Raw genomic sequence first — 14,984 nt, forward strand, 5'->3', positions numbered from 1 at the left:
GGCCCGGCCCAGAGGGAGCGGCCGCCGGGACCTCGCAGCCGCTCGGGGCGGCGGCGGCGGGACGCCCGGACGCTGGAGAGGATTCCGCGCGACCCCTTCCAAAAACTGCCGCAGTCAACGACGGGCCCAGGTGAGTCGCAATCCTACGTCCATGGCCGCCCCGCTCGGCCGCGTCGGGGAAGGTCCTTTTCCGGTCGCATCCAGGGGCGGTGCCCGTCGCCAGGCTACGTCCAGAGAAGTGGCGGAAGGTGAGTCCGGCGCCCCAAGGAGGCGGGGCTTGGGGAGGAGGCGGGGCTTGGGAAAGGGGGCGGGGCCGGCGGGCCGGAGTGAGGTCTACGGGGCAGCGAGTCCAGGACGCTGTTGCCTCGGAGACAGCCTGGGGCTGAGAGCCCGAGGGCGCGGCGGGTGGGGGCCCGGCACTGCGCGAGCCTCGGGGGCGGTGAGGGGAAGCCGGGGCAGACCCAGCCGGGCCAAGGCCATGGCCGGACACCACAAGGAAAAGGTGATGCTGGATGAGGTGCGTCACAACGAGATCTTGCAGGAATTGTACATCAAAGAGTTGCGAAGCCAGAAACTCTACACGGAGTATCACGTGAACCCCCTGCGCAAGGGTGAGGGGTGCGGCGGGGTTGAGGAAGGGGAAAGAGGGAGGTGGGACGCTGGGAAGAGGCCGGAGTATGGGGTGTGTGTGGGGAAAAGAGAGGTCGAGGGTGTCTCCCCCCACATCATATCAGATGTATTAGATATATTTTTGTTTAAATAGGCATGATGAAATATTTTTTGTTGTTGTAAAAAAGTTGAAAGGCTCTTTGTAATTTTGTGTTTGAAATATTGTGTTTGGCAGGATTTTATGTATTTTGTTTTGCCTGTAATTTTAGTTTGTTTTTTAACAGAGCAGACGTTTGAGGGTTTGTTTGTTTTTTTTTTTTCCAGGTTTCTAAATTGCCTTAGACTCCACATCTCAGTCCCTACAGTCCCGGTTATTAACGTTTCTATCACCCTCCCCTCCTGTGTTCCTTCCTCAGTGAAACACACCACCGTGCACATGGAGACATCGCACCTCTCCTCACTTAATTCTGCCCTCTCTCCCCATGCTCATCCCCAGGCCTCAAAGAGCCTCCTCACTCTGCCTGGCCTGATCTGATGGGCTCCTAACTACTCTTTTCTTCCAAGCTCCCCTCTCCTCCAACCTCTACACACTGCAGGCTACAGAGCTATGCTAACACGCTAATTTGTTCCCGCCATCCCTCTGTGAAACCCTCAGGGGCCCCACAGCTTCTGAGCTGAGGTTTGAGCTGATCTGTGGCTCTGCCTCTGTGGCCCACCAGCTTCATCCTCGCTCTCCTCCCCACCCATACACTCTTCCTTTGAGAAATAGTTCAGTGCCTGCTCTGCACCAGCCACGTGCTCCCTTCTCTCCCATCGTCTAAATAAATGGATTTCCTAACACATCCAGTCATCCCAAACCTCTTTACCTTATAAAAATGGTTCCTTCTTCCTGAACTTCTACCCCCAACTTCTAAACTAAATTAACTCTAGTCCCTTGCAGCCCATAGAGAAAAATGTAATGTCATTTTTAACTTTAAAATTGAATATATTTAAGGCACATTATGGGATGTTTTGATATACATAGTGAAATGATTACAACAGTCAAACAAATCTAATGTCTTCACTTTTCTTACAGTTTAACCTGGTTTTCCAGTGGAGTCCCTAACCACTAAATTCAGGATAACATTTTTGTTTAAGTTTGGTCCATTCCAACAATTTAAATCCCTCAGGGGAAAGCATTACTCTCCTAACTCCGCCCCTTGAAAACGTGACGAATATGGTCCATTGTGGTACAGTGAGAAAATACTAGAACTTGTATTTATGTTTACTTTTATGTAGAAAAAAAGAAATTATGCTTTATTAATATACTGATAATCATAGGGATGTAGGCTCAGGAGTTTTTTGCTAGGAGTTTGAGATAAAATCACTTTGGAGACCACTGGTTCTTTCTGGCCTCTGTCATTTCCTCCCACTCTCTACCTACACCCCTCCTCGCGAATTACTCTGGCCTTTTAGATGTTTCTCAGCCCACCAGTGTCACTCTGGATTCTTCCCAGATCTTCACCCAGCACACTTTATGCTGGGCTCTGCTTTAATGTATCTTCTATCCCCACCCCACCACCAACTCTATCCACAGAACCTGCTTTATTGTTCTGCATCTTGCTTGGATTTGCCTAAAATGGTTTATTTGTGTATATCACCACAAATAGAATGGAGACCTTCCCTGTCGCCAGGGCACCAGTAACTACCAGCTGAGTAGATGTCCATGGATTCTGTACCTCTGTCACCATGTGGCCTCACTCTGGTTTACCTTGTTTGCTACATCCCCGAACAATAATGTTGTCCAAGAGAATGGTCTGCAGTGATGAAAATGTACTGCCCAAAATGGTAGCCATTAGTCACATGTGCTATTGAGCATTTGAAATGTGCCTAGTGTGACTTAGGAATTAATTTTTAATTGTATTTAAGTGTTCAAATTCAAGTAGCCACATGTGAGTTCCTTGAGGGCCTTATTCCCTCATGTCCAGCACCATATCTGGCATGTGACAGTCACTGAGAAAATACTAAGTGGGTGTCTGGCCTACTGTGGGTCTTAGAGAGGGCAAGGATTAGTGTTTTAACGTGAACTTGTGTTGCTATTTTCTCTCTAGTTCACACAATCACCAGAAAGCCCATGTCTTGGCATGATAACCTGGAGGAACCTGCAGATGGTAGGTCCTGGGGTTTGAGAACACCACTGAGATAGAACAGAGAGGGGCAGGTGGCTGCACAATCCTCTCAGGGGGGTCTCACCTGGGAGCAAAAAACAATCCTCTGCTTAGATCATCTGAAAACTGGAGTCATCTAACCCAGCTCATAAGAGGTGGACATATTCCACCACAGTTCCAGTTTATTCACTTTCAAGCCAGCAGACATGTTTCTAATGACCATAACATTTCATTCATTCATTCATCAAACATTAGCTGTTATAAACACAAATTTTGGAATCATATTTAATTCAAATCCTGGTTCTGCTGCTCATGAACTGTGTGACTATGGACAAAGAATTTTTCTTTTAATTTTATTTACTTATTTTAGTTAGAGAAAGGAAGGGAGGAAGGAAAGGGAAGGAAAGGAGGGAGAGAGGGAGGGAGAAACACATTGATTTGTTGTGCCACTTATTTATGCATTCCTTGGTTGATTCTTATATGTTCTCTGACTGTGGGTCACCCCTAAACCTTGGTGTACCATGACCACACTAACCAACTGAGCTACCAGACCAGGGCCTGGGCAAGATTTTTATGCCTCCCTGAGCTTATCTCTTAGGGTTGTTGTGAGGATTAAACAAAATACTTCAAGTGTTTATCTGGTACATGGTGATCAGTAATTGTAGATTCATGTAATTATTTTCATTATTACTAAGTAATAGTCACTGTGTGATAGCACTATGTGATGGGACTGGAGAGGAGATCTCATATCACAGTGAAGAAGAGACGAATAGATTAGAGACTAGGCATGGGATGGCAGCAGCATGGAAAACAGGTGCCTAAGTCAGGCAGTGTGGTTTTGGAAAGTCTTCTTAAAGGAGGTGGTAACAGGGTGACGAGGAAAGACATTCCAAGGTCCATGGAAAGGCACAGAAACGAGACACATCACCATGGCCATAGAACTCTGAGTAGTTTGGCAGGGCCACAATACATAGGTGGACACTGGCCATGTGTGGGAATGAGGGAAGAGAAATATTTTATGGAAAGCTTCTCTCCTTCCCCTCTGTGTTCTCAGAGTAAAACATGATGGAGAAAGGATGTAGGACGTGTAGGAGGGTGGGGCGGGAGGTGTGGGGTCGGGGAAGCATGAATGATCACACAGCAGCGTGGAGACAGACAAGTAACGTGAACTATCAAAAGAGCACAATTAAAAGGTATGGCTCTTATCTGTAGGGAAGACACCAGCCTAGGTAAAGGACAGGAGCTGGGGACTGGTAGCAATAAGAAAAATGTCAGGTAGTGAGGTCTTGAAAGCCAGGCAGAAGTTCACTACTAGCTCCTTTTTGCTAAGGATGAGCTTGGTCGATCGGATGCACAGGCCCTTCATTCACACTCCTTCCGTCCATTCCCAGTCACCTTGTTGAAGTGGGTATTTGACTCCCATTTTACAGAATGAGCAAAGTGAGAGCCAGAGACGTTAAAGCCCTTGACAAGCTAATAATAGAAGATCCAGAATGTCCCACTATAAACCCCCGTTTCTTCCTGATGTCAAGCTGCCTCTCTCAAATTGAGATTTGATAAGGTATGAATTAAAAATGGAAATTCTTTGATTCTTTAAGCTGTGGAGCTTCAAATATACCTGGTGTTGGCAGCCAGACTTATTTCAATACAAAAGAATTAGACCTTAATTTTGTTGGTTTGTTTTTTATTTTTTAATCCTTGTCAGAGGATATTTTTCCCCATTGATTTCTAGAGAGAGTGGGAGGGAGGGAAGAGCGGGAGAGAAGGACACATTGATTGGTTGCCTCCTGCACCTGCAACTGACGTATGGTATGTACCTTTTACCCTGGAAATTGAGCCCATGCCTCTTTGGTCTGTGGGCTGACGCTCTAACCATTGAGCAACCAGCCGGGGCTGGCTTTACTTCTTACAGCCCTCCTCACCCTTTGGCCCACAGCTACATTGTCCAAGCTCATTCATGCCTCAGGCCTTTGTTCTCATGCCAGCAGTGGTGTACTCTTTCTCTGCCTCTCAGGGCTGGCTCCTGCTTGACATCCAGAGAGGCATCCTCTGAAGATCTCGTAGACTTCGCCAGCGGATCTCTGTGGGCCCCTTCGACTGCCCCCTTCTTCACAGTTCACCTCACTGATTGCCACTGTCGCGTTTGCTTGTGTGCCTGTACATTGTGTCCCCTGTCCCCTCTCCCAGACTGGGGGCTCCAGGAGAGCAGGGACCATGTCTGTCTCACTCTGCTCTCCCTCCAGGGCCCAGACAATGCCTGGCACAGTTTGTGCTGAACATACATTTGTTGAAAAATGAATGGAGGAACCAGACACCCTTGGCATGAGGCCTAAGCAAGCCTCCGGGCCCAGGTGCTCTGCCCCTAAGGAGTGAAAAGGGCACAAGACCAGTTTTCATTCTCAAAGACTGACTTTCTAACTCCTGTCCTGTCCTCCAGACAGGTTTCTGAATATTATTCACCATACCTCCCAGGTGCCCAGGAAGAAATACCCCGAGACACAGACTGAAAACCAAGAATATGGCTGGTTCTCAGAGCCCTTGGTAAGTGTCTCCTTTCCTTAGGAAGCTCGAAGGCAACAGAGCTTGGGGGCTGAGAGAGCAGAGTATGCACCCGATGCCTGGCTTTGAACTCCGGCTACCATTTGCTAGCCGTGTGACGCTGAATAAGTGACCGAGCTATTTTATAACTCCGTTTTCTCCGTGTAAACGAGATAGCACAGGACACATCTCAAGGTTATGAGGAATAAATGAGGAAGGATTTGTAAGGTGCAAAAACAGTGCCTGCCACATAGTGAGTCCTGTGTGAGAGGTTCGGAGTGGGCCTGGGTCGTGCACCTATGACTTGAGGCCATCATGTATCAAAAGAAATTTTATGCCAGGCACGTGGGTGCAGGTGGGCCGAGTCCAAGAAAGGAATAGGCGGAAACAGAAGGGAGAGGAAGGTTTTTATTAGTCCTTGCTGGCGGCAAGCCATTCTGCTGACGTGAGGGTCCGGTCCGTCCTGGGCTTGTCCCTGTGCCAGATGTCTAGCTGTTATCTAGGCTACGTGGTGTTCAAGGCTGCAAGCTTTCTGCAAGATATCTGCCAAGCACAATACGTTTTCTCTGCCCCGTTTTATTCTCTCTAACCTTTTCACCGTGAAAGTGTTGATTGAACAAAGGTTGCTGAAAACTGCCTGAATTTGCTCTACCAGTACTTAGTAGTCTGGTCTTGGCCATGTCATTTAACACCTCTAAGTTCTCCCCCTTCCCTGTAATGTGGGAATGATGGCAACAGTACTCACCCCCTGGATTGAAAGGTCCCCACTACCTGCCAGGAGCCTTAGCACATCGTCACCCTAAATGATACAGGGCTTCTGTTACTAAGGGGAAAAAATGTAGACTTTTAAATAGAAAGTTTTAAAGTTTCTCGAAGAACTTCCTGCCAGTCTTATCTTTTAAACCTGCTTTGTCTCCATCACATAGAGATTTAGTTTTGTACGTAGGCAGCATGCCAATGTTTTGCATTACGGTTTCTGGGTTTTGTGCCTTGCTTAGGAAAACCTTCAACATCCCGAGTTACAAAACAACTAACTGTCCTTTTGCATTTCCCCCTAAATGTTGTGCTTTTTAACACGAGGATTTTAGTGCATCTGTGTATTTTGTGGGTGGCATGATGTTCCACAGCTGTACTGGAACTTCCTTCATGGCCTCGAAGGTGCCACGAGCTTGCGCTCCCTGTATCTCCACATGTGCTGCTCCTGCAGCCCTGCTCTGGACCCCCAGCCACTACTTGGGGAAGTCCTGCTCATCCTCCACACAGCTCAGGAGTCACCTCTTCCATGAAGTCCCACTAAGGGATTTCTGCCCCCCACTGGCAGAGTTGGGCACTGCCCTGGTGCTTCTGCAGCACCCTGTGCCTCCTGCTATTACAGCTCAACTCAATTCAGTGGAACATGCTGGCTCTGGAGCCAGACAGCCTGAGTTCAAATCCCAGCTCCACCACTTTCTAGCTGTATGAAGTAAAACTCCAAGAATCCATTTATTTACTATCAAATGGGGATAAAAACATCAATACTTGAAGGTTTGTTGTGAGGATTAACCAGAAATGTATGTAACTTGCTAGGATAGTACCTAGCACGTGGTAAGTGCTCATAACGATGGGCTATTATGCTGTCAATGAAGAATAGAAAAGAAGGCACATGGCCCCACCGAGAGCCATCAGGGGCGTCCCCTGACCCCTTGGCTTATTCCTGGTTGTCTTTGTCTACTGAGTAGTTACGTAGTGTACAGCCTTCCCACCACTCCCCGGACCCGGTCCTTCTCTTCTTTCTCTCTGGGGGCCTGGCCTTCTCCACCATTTCTACACTCCAGCCCAGGGCAAGTGGCTCTGCCGCAGGACGACTGCATGGGCATGGGCTGAGTGTCTCCGTTAGTCCGTCCTGCCAGTGCACTTGCAGCAGCTGCTCTTCAGACACGGGGCATCGCCGTGCAGAGAGGAGACTTGGGGAGGCAGGGTGAGGGTTCCAGCGGGAGCCCCACCACACTCACAGAGGGGCTGAGTCTAGAGGGAGAGGCTGGGGAAGAGACAAATGTTCAAAGGGAAGTAGGGGAGGATGTGTGCATGCAGGCGGGGAGGGGTTCACTTACAGTGAATAAAAGAAGAGGAGGATTGTGAAGGAAAGAAGGCGAATTAAAAACCATCCAAGTTAGATAATTTTGCAACATCTAAAATTATGACGAAGCACAGTAATCTAGCTCATTGTTCTTTGTTGTTTTTTAGAGATAAAGGCCTGGCTCCCTGGGGTACAGAGTGTGCATGTGGAAATGTATCTTGGAAAAAGTACATCTCGCAGCAGGCTCCCATGCAATGACAGTCACAGGTGTGACTGCAGTGGCCAGCCTGCCCTGCTAAACCTCCATAGCCTTGAGGATGACTGATTGTGTGGCCCCCACATCAGGTCTCCACCATGGAGTTGTGAAGGGTCTGCAAATAAGCTAACATGTTCATCTTCAAAATCCAGAGACACTACCACAAGATGGCGCTGGAGGCAGAGTAAAGTATACCCCAATACCATTGCATCCTTTGTGCAAGCATAAAGTTAATTGCATGGGAGTTTCCGAGTGATGCAATGGAGGGCAGAAGAGGCTTAATTGGCCCCAGATTCGCTTAGGGCAGGACCCCAGCCTACACAGGAAGAGAACTCCCACCCCCCAATAATAGGACACTGGAGAAGCACACTCAGGGAATACCGTCAGCCTCTGGTCTCCTAGTAACTTGTGCTGAATGAGTGTCCTTTAGGTTAATTGCACCGTGGAGCTTCTATACCATTTACATGCCACTCTTACTTACTCAGTTCTGGATGTAATTACAACACATTCATTCATTCACAAATATGTACAGATTATTGTGCTTTGTCATACTTTTAGAAGTTACAAAATTATCTACCCTCTTTCCCCGAAAATAAGACAGTGTCCTATACTAATTTTTGCTCCCAAAGATGTGCTAGGTCTTATTTTCAGGGGATGTCTTATTTTTCCATGAAGAAGAATACAGTACACATTTATTGTTAAATGAAAATAAAGGAAATTTATTACCTGTATACGATATGGTAGTACGGTAGTTGTCAACACAAACCAGACAAACTGTGAATCCTACAGTATCAAGAATTTACTCATTTATTCAACGACAATCATGTCATCATCTTCTGAAACATCATCATAACAATCCAATTCCTGAATTTCCTGGTGCATTTCTTGTGACTCCATTTCTTTCAGAATCAGTGGACCAAATCTCTCATGTTTAGCCTAGGGGGGCCTTATTTTCGGGGGGATGCCTTATATTTCACTCAGAAGGAAACCTGTAAGTAGGTCTTATTTTCAGAGGATGTCTTATTTTCGGGGAAACACGGTAACTTAGATGGTTTTTAATTCGCCTTCTTTCCTTCACAATCCTCTTCTTTTATTCACTGTAAGTAAACCCTCCCCTGCATGCACACATCCTCCCCTACTTCCCTTTGAACATTCACTAGTGTGTGCTGCATACTGTTCTAGGTGCAGGAATAAGCAGTGACTAAAACAAACAGCACCTGCCCCTGGAGCTCACGGTCCAGTGGGGGAAAGAGTCCATAGGCCTCCAGTTTAGGCAGTGCAAAGAGGAGGGCAGCAACTTTGCCCAGGATATTCTCCTCAGTCCTGCAGCTCTTTTGATGTCAGTGTTGTCTTCATTTCGCAAACTGGGTTTTGCAAGGAAGAGAACCAGGGGGTGTGCATCAGCAGAGTGGGCCTTGATTCAAGTCCAGGCCCATCAACTTCAAACCTCCCCCAAGTCTTCCCCCTTCCCACAGGCCAATCTCTGACACATTCTCCTGTCTAGGTCAACCCAGAACGTGATGACACCAGGCTGAACCACTTCAAGGTCTACAATGACATCACTCTGTACAAGGCTAAACTGTGGAGCTTGGGAGAAGATGATCGCCACAAGTAGTTTGCCAGCAGTGGTGTCTGACCACCTTTCATGTCCAAAGTGCGTGCTGCCCAGATAAATAAAGGTCCTTCCCTTTAAAGTCAGCATTCTCCAGTCTTACCTTTTCCTTTCTGCCCATGTCCACTGGTTCAAGTCCTTAACCTTATAAACTAGTCAGAGAAGTTCCATTAAAGATGGAAAACTAACTGCAAAAACATCTCCTCTGCCTTCCCAGACCCTAGTAAAGGAAATAGAGATACCAAAAGTATGAATCTACAACAGAGAGGAGAGACATTGGTAACCAAGAACACTGATGGGGCTAGAAAGGTGGTGAGAGGGTGTGAGCCGCCAGAAACAAGCTCAATGGGACACCTCTCAGCACAGAACCCACGTCCCAGTCCTCCTCGGACCCTTAGACAAGGCGGGTGTGAAGCAGGGAAATGACCATGGATGTTGGTGAGGTGACTCTTGGCAGCTTCTAGATCCATGGTTCTCAACCTTTCTAATGCCGCGACCTTTAATACAGTTCCTCATGTTGTGGTGGCCCCAACCATAAAATTATTTTCACTGATACTTCATAACTGTAATTTTGTTGATGTTAATGTGTCATAATGTAAATATCTGTGTTTTCCGGTAAGTCCACTCCAGCATCCAGGCACTTAACGTCTCCCGTGCTGGAGGGTCATTCTTAGGGAAATGTGGGAAGCCCAGCGTTCAGGGAACTAAGGAAAGCACAGAATAGGAAGGAGGTATGAAAATCTGAAAGAAGATTGAATCCCTAGCCCATTCCTATACTGCATTCTTGCCCAGGGTTTGAAGTTAATGGAATCCTCTGGAAAAATAAACCAGCTCTAAAGAAAAGACCCCACACAGACTCATTTAAAGGTCCTTTCTAAAAGAGCCAGGGAACGGCCAGCCTGGCAGCACGGGAGGTGTTGGGAGAGTGGTGCACCCAGGGAGGACATGGAGGCTCCATGCTCCCTTCCCAGCCTAGCCCGTCATTATGCTGCAGTTTCAGCGAGGCGCCCGTCTCTCTCCCACTTGGCTGCTGAAAGGGTGAAGCCATCTATGGCTGCAATCACTTCTGCTCTGGGCAGCCTTCTCCAGGAGACACCTTCATACAATGTCATGGACTAGGCCAGTGGTTGGCAAACTCATTAGTCAACAGAGCCAAATACCAACAATACGATGATTGAAATTTCTTTTGAGAGCCAAATTTTTTAAACTTAAACTTCTTCTAATGCCACTTCTTTAAAATAGACTCGCCCAGGCCATGGTATCTTGTGAAAGAGCCACACTCAAGGGGCCAAAGAGCCACAGGTGGCTTGCGAGCTACGGTTTGCCAACCACTTGACTAGGCTAATTATTAATGCCCATATGGCGATCTAGAAATGGGCCAATATCCTTTTGCTACAGGACAGCAATTTCCAACCCTTTTCACCTCATGGCACACATAAATTACTGAAATTCTGCAGCATACCAAAAAAGATCATTGTTGCCAATCTAACAAAAAATAGGTTTAATTTTGATTCGTTCACACCAGACAACTATGGATGTGTTGACTGTTGTCATTTTTTAACTTGACAACCTAAGGGAAAGTCAGGTGTTGCATTTTTTAATTTTATTTTAAAAAAATATATTTTATTGATTTTTTTACTAGGAGGGAGAGGGATAGTTAGAAACATCAACCAGCTGCCTCCTGCACACCCCCCACTGGGGATGTGCCCACAACCAAGGTACATGCCCTTGACCGGAATCGAATCTGGGACCTTTCAGACCGCAAGCCAACGTTCTATCCACCGAGTCAAACCGGTTTCAGCTCAGGTACTTATTTTTAAAAATTCTTGTAGGACACTAGTTGAAAATCTCTGCTCTAAGGGATCCATGGTCAAAGATTAGTGGGTGACATGGTATCATAGATGTTTCCTTTCTCTGGTTCCTAACACAGAGCTCCTAAATCCTGAGCAGTTTCATATGTAACAACAGTGACAGGAATGCTTTTGTTGTAATGAGTTGACTCTTGGCAGCCTCTCCAGGTAGATCCAAAATGGGGGCTGCTCACCAGAACAAGGTCTTGCTTCTAAGTCCCTAACTCTCAGTCCCACCACCACCTTCTGGGGGGTGAATAAGGGTTGCAGATTGACTTTCTCACTAATGGTCATGGTTTATTCAGTCATGCCTACATGATGAACCTTCCATAAACCCTGCCAACTGTAAGGTTTGAGGTGCAGGAAACTGATCACCAACGAGTTTTAAAGTAAAGTTTATTCCCCAGTAATGAGCGGGACTCATTACAGAGGTAGAGAAATCAGAATTGAAGGAGTTGGGAGTGGCTGGTCTGGGGTCTTTTTAAGGGGAGGAACAGGAGAGGGTTGGACCCAGGGCAGAACAGGAAGGGCTCCAGGACACTTTTGGCAGGCGCTGATTGATGGCTCAATGTCTTAGAGATGTCTCTGTGACAGGTGCCAGTAATGTCATAACTACGCCCACCAGTTGGGAAGAGTGAGAACCTTATACTAACTACAGGGCTTCTGTATTTGCAAACACTTCCTGGTGCTGGGAGGATGGTGGGCCGAGAGGCATGGAAGCTCCTTGTACAACCCCCAACATTTAAAAAAATGTTGTCAAAATTCATTAAAGTCACTTTGCATGGTTCCAGGAGGTGGTCACTGTGTGGTCCTGCCCTACTGTGCAAAGTGAAGATTATGTCTTTTTAGAGAAGCCTGTGTACAAAGTAACGCCCCCCTCTCCCCTGGTGATATTGGGAAGGTGAAAGCAGATGAAATGTAGCTGCGCTATTTAAAGAAACACAAGCAGGAGCACCATGAGCACTTCCACTTTCAGAGCTAAGGACATTATGATGAAAAGACTCTGGAACCTACTCCTACTATTTACATCTATTAGTCCACTTTTTATGCTTTCTTCAAAATATATTCATGGTTTTTCAATTTCTGTCGAACTATTAAACATCTTGTTAAATGCATAAGAAAATGAAAACAAAACATTGAGAATCAAATGTTTCTTGTAAAAAAAAGTGCTTGCCTTTTTTGTTTTTATACATGACATGGAGCAGGCATCATTTCTACACCCCAGCATATTGCTTTGCTTGTTTCTAAATTTGGTTTCCAACATTTCATTTCTACTTTCAATGTGACAAAGTGTCTCCTAGTCCCTTCTATATTTTTGCCAGTGCCGCTATTTCTGGGACACCCTCCTCACTATGTCTCCCAGTGCTTGCTGCACAGTCACTCTGGTATGACAGCAGAGTCCCCACACCCACCTCAGTGGACTTCAACTCCATTTGCATGCTTTTCAAATCTTGCTTCTAGCCTTATCATTTTCCATTCCTTTACTGCACTTTCATCTTCGTTCACCCATTCTCTCAATTATATACTTTTGTAAAATGCCATGTAGGTTCATTGCTGGGCAAAACAGAGGCAACACAATTCTACACATTGCTTGTCTATGCGGTGACCAATCACCTAGACTGTGTAATTGTTACCATCTCATCTGTAACTCACAAAGTGACTTGGGACTGAAAGGCTAATAGAAGTTACTACTTTCTGCAGGTTCTCACAGTTAACAATACTTTGACAATTGCAATTTGAAGTGTTGTTGAAAAACTATGATTTAATTGCACTTGGTAACAAGAACCCATGGATATTGGAACTGAACCAAGAACAGCCTATCTATCCTGGGTACTGGAGACTGCTAGGTTGTTACCTTGCATTGCATGAAGCAGTATTCTAAAGAACATGAGGAATGACAGTGCCTGCACCCTGACTACACTGAGGGCCGAAATGTACATAGCAGTAATGACTTACTTTTGGCCTTACCTTTGTGAAATGCTATTAACCTATGTTGTTCTTTCTTAAAACTTTCAACATCTTCCAAACATAATTCAAAGTTTCTAACAAATTCAAGACTCCTTGGTTTGAAATCCTGTGCTTTACTCCACTTGCTAATATTGTAGAGTCATAAATAAGTCGAGGGAAATAATTTCATCTTCACTCAGAATTTTATGTGAAATTAGTTTACAAAAGCTAACTAAATTCACTGTTTTTGTTCTAGAAACTCAACATAAAAAGGGAAACACAAATGCACAGAGGGGTTCAGGGAATTCCAAGGTAATAGAATGAAGGGAACAAAAGAAACCTCTTCAAAACCAAAACTATAATTCATCTTCTGAGAGAGATGACAGTAGCCCATAGCTATAGAACGAGAGTAAAATGATGTGAGAATCAATTAGAAACGAAGAACTCTTGGGTATAAACTGAAAAGTGAATGCTAAAGTAAGTATTCAATAAAATGATCAGAAAAAAAGAATCAAAGAAATCTTCCCCCAAAGGAGAATTTAAATATAAACACAATCAGATTTCAACATCTAAAGAAATTGCAGAACAAAGAAAATAGGGGGAAGCTATCCCTTATGAAATTCACCAGAATGGAAGAGCGCATTCTTGCGAACACCGTTCAAAGGGGCCACCAAGGCATGGCCAATGGCAGTTCAGATGACAGGCTGGAAAAAAGCTTCAAAGAATGAGAACTGGAAGGGATATGGCCTTCTCAGTGGCAACACTAGAGCCCCGGGACAAAGAAACATTCTCAGGGAAAGGCCTACCCACCAAATTAAAAGTAACTTGAGAAATGCAGAGGTAGAAAATTCACCTCCCATGTTCCCTTTCTTAGATACTAGAAAATGGTAGGAGGCATGGGCTAAGACACAGGGGAGTACGGTGCCGGAAGCCAATTCCAGCAAGTCAGCAGGGCTGAATCATCTGGAAATGGCTGAGGGCATTTCCCCAAACCTGAAATGGATGCATAAATGATTGCTTGCTGCCAGACAGCTGAGGGCATTTCAATCTATATGTTATTGCCTCCTACTGGCCAAACATCTGAACTGCCTTAGGCAATTCCTCCAACCTGCCAATGGATTCTGATATACCAAACCTTACCATTTGATATGTATACCTACCTTGCTTTAGGACAATTTGTGTTAATAAAAAGCAAGGAGTCCACGTCAGCAGATGATTGGATCAAAAAAGTATGGTACATCTACACAATGAAATACTATGCTGCCATAAAAAAGGAATTCTCATCATTTTCAGCAACCTGGATGGAATTGGAGAACATCATGCTGAGTGAAATAAGCCAGTCAATGAAAGAGAAACACCACATGACTTCATTCATTTATGGATAATAAAGAACATTATAAACTGATGAACCAAAAGATAGATATAGAGACAGTAAAACAACAATCAGACTGTCAAATTACAGCGGGAAGGGTAGGGAGATCTGGGGGAGATAATAGATCAACCAAAGGACTTGTATGCATGCATATAAATACAACCAATGGACACAAAACTCTGAGGAGGGAGGGTATGTATGGGAGGGGGGGGGCAATGTTAAAATATGTACACAGACAATAATTTAATAAAAAAAATTGTTTTTTTTTTTTAAAAAAGCAAGGGATCCAGAGAGACAGGAAAGCTTGGTTTCTTTAGCCAAGCTCCTCTGGCCCCCCAAATGCCTTCCTAAATTGTTTCCTCTTTGTTTTTTATTTTATTTTTACTTTTAATTATTTTATTTTATTGCCCCCCCTCCCCCCACATACCCTCCCTCCCCAGAGTTTTGTGTCCATTGGTTATACTTATATGCATGTATACAAGTCCTTCGGTTGATCTCTTATCTCCCCCATGTTTCCTCTTTGGTCTCTTAATTTACACAAAGAACCTTCTCCAGATTCCTGAACCCCTTGCAGATGCCAAAAAATACACATCAGCA

General features: G+C 45.3%; 1 protein-coding gene across 3 annotated transcripts; it reads left to right on the top strand.

Annotated features, from left to right (window-relative positions):
• Positions 1–118: 118 nt before the first annotated feature.
• FAM183A (family with sequence similarity 183 member A) lies at positions 119–9,303 on the top strand. Of its 3 annotated transcripts, none has more exons than XM_045584699.1 (4): positions 119–248; positions 2,700–2,759; positions 5,194–5,297; positions 9,111–9,303. In XM_045584699.1, exons 1-4 carry the CDS (start codon positions 152–154, stop codon positions 9,219–9,221), a joined length of 372 nt encoding a protein of 123 aa, XP_045440655.1. In that variant the 5' UTR covers positions 119–151; the 3' UTR covers positions 9,222–9,303. The 3 variants fall into 3 exon arrangements, with proteins under 3 accessions (XP_045440655.1, XP_036302136.1, XP_036302135.1); XM_036446242.2 differs by lacking the exon at positions 119–248 and adding an exon at positions 352–611; XM_036446243.2 differs by lacking the exons at positions 119–248; positions 2,700–2,759 and adding an exon at positions 348–611.
• The last annotated feature ends 5,681 nt before the right edge of the window (positions 9,304–14,984 follow it).

The sequence above is a fragment of the Pipistrellus kuhlii genome, unplaced genomic scaffold (genome assembly GCF_014108245.1).
Source record: "Pipistrellus kuhlii isolate mPipKuh1 unplaced genomic scaffold, mPipKuh1.p scaffold_m20_p_2, whole genome shotgun sequence".
Lineage (NCBI taxonomy): Eukaryota > Metazoa > Chordata > Mammalia > Chiroptera > Vespertilionidae > Pipistrellus > Pipistrellus kuhlii.

Excerpts from the sequence above, each read along its gene's own strand:
- FAM183A (XM_036446242.2), top strand. The coding sequence starts at position 479 with ATGGCCGGACACCACAAGGAAAAGGTGATGCTGGATGAGGTGCGTCAC. Across the intron at positions 2,760-5,193 it reads CCTGGAGGAACCTGCAGATG|ACAGGTTTCTGAATATTATT; the intron begins GTAGGTCCTGGG and ends CCTGTCCTCCAG. Across the intron at positions 5,298-9,110 it reads GCTGGTTCTCAGAGCCCTTG|GTCAACCCAGAACGTGATGA; the intron begins GTAAGTGTCTCC and ends TCTCCTGTCTAG.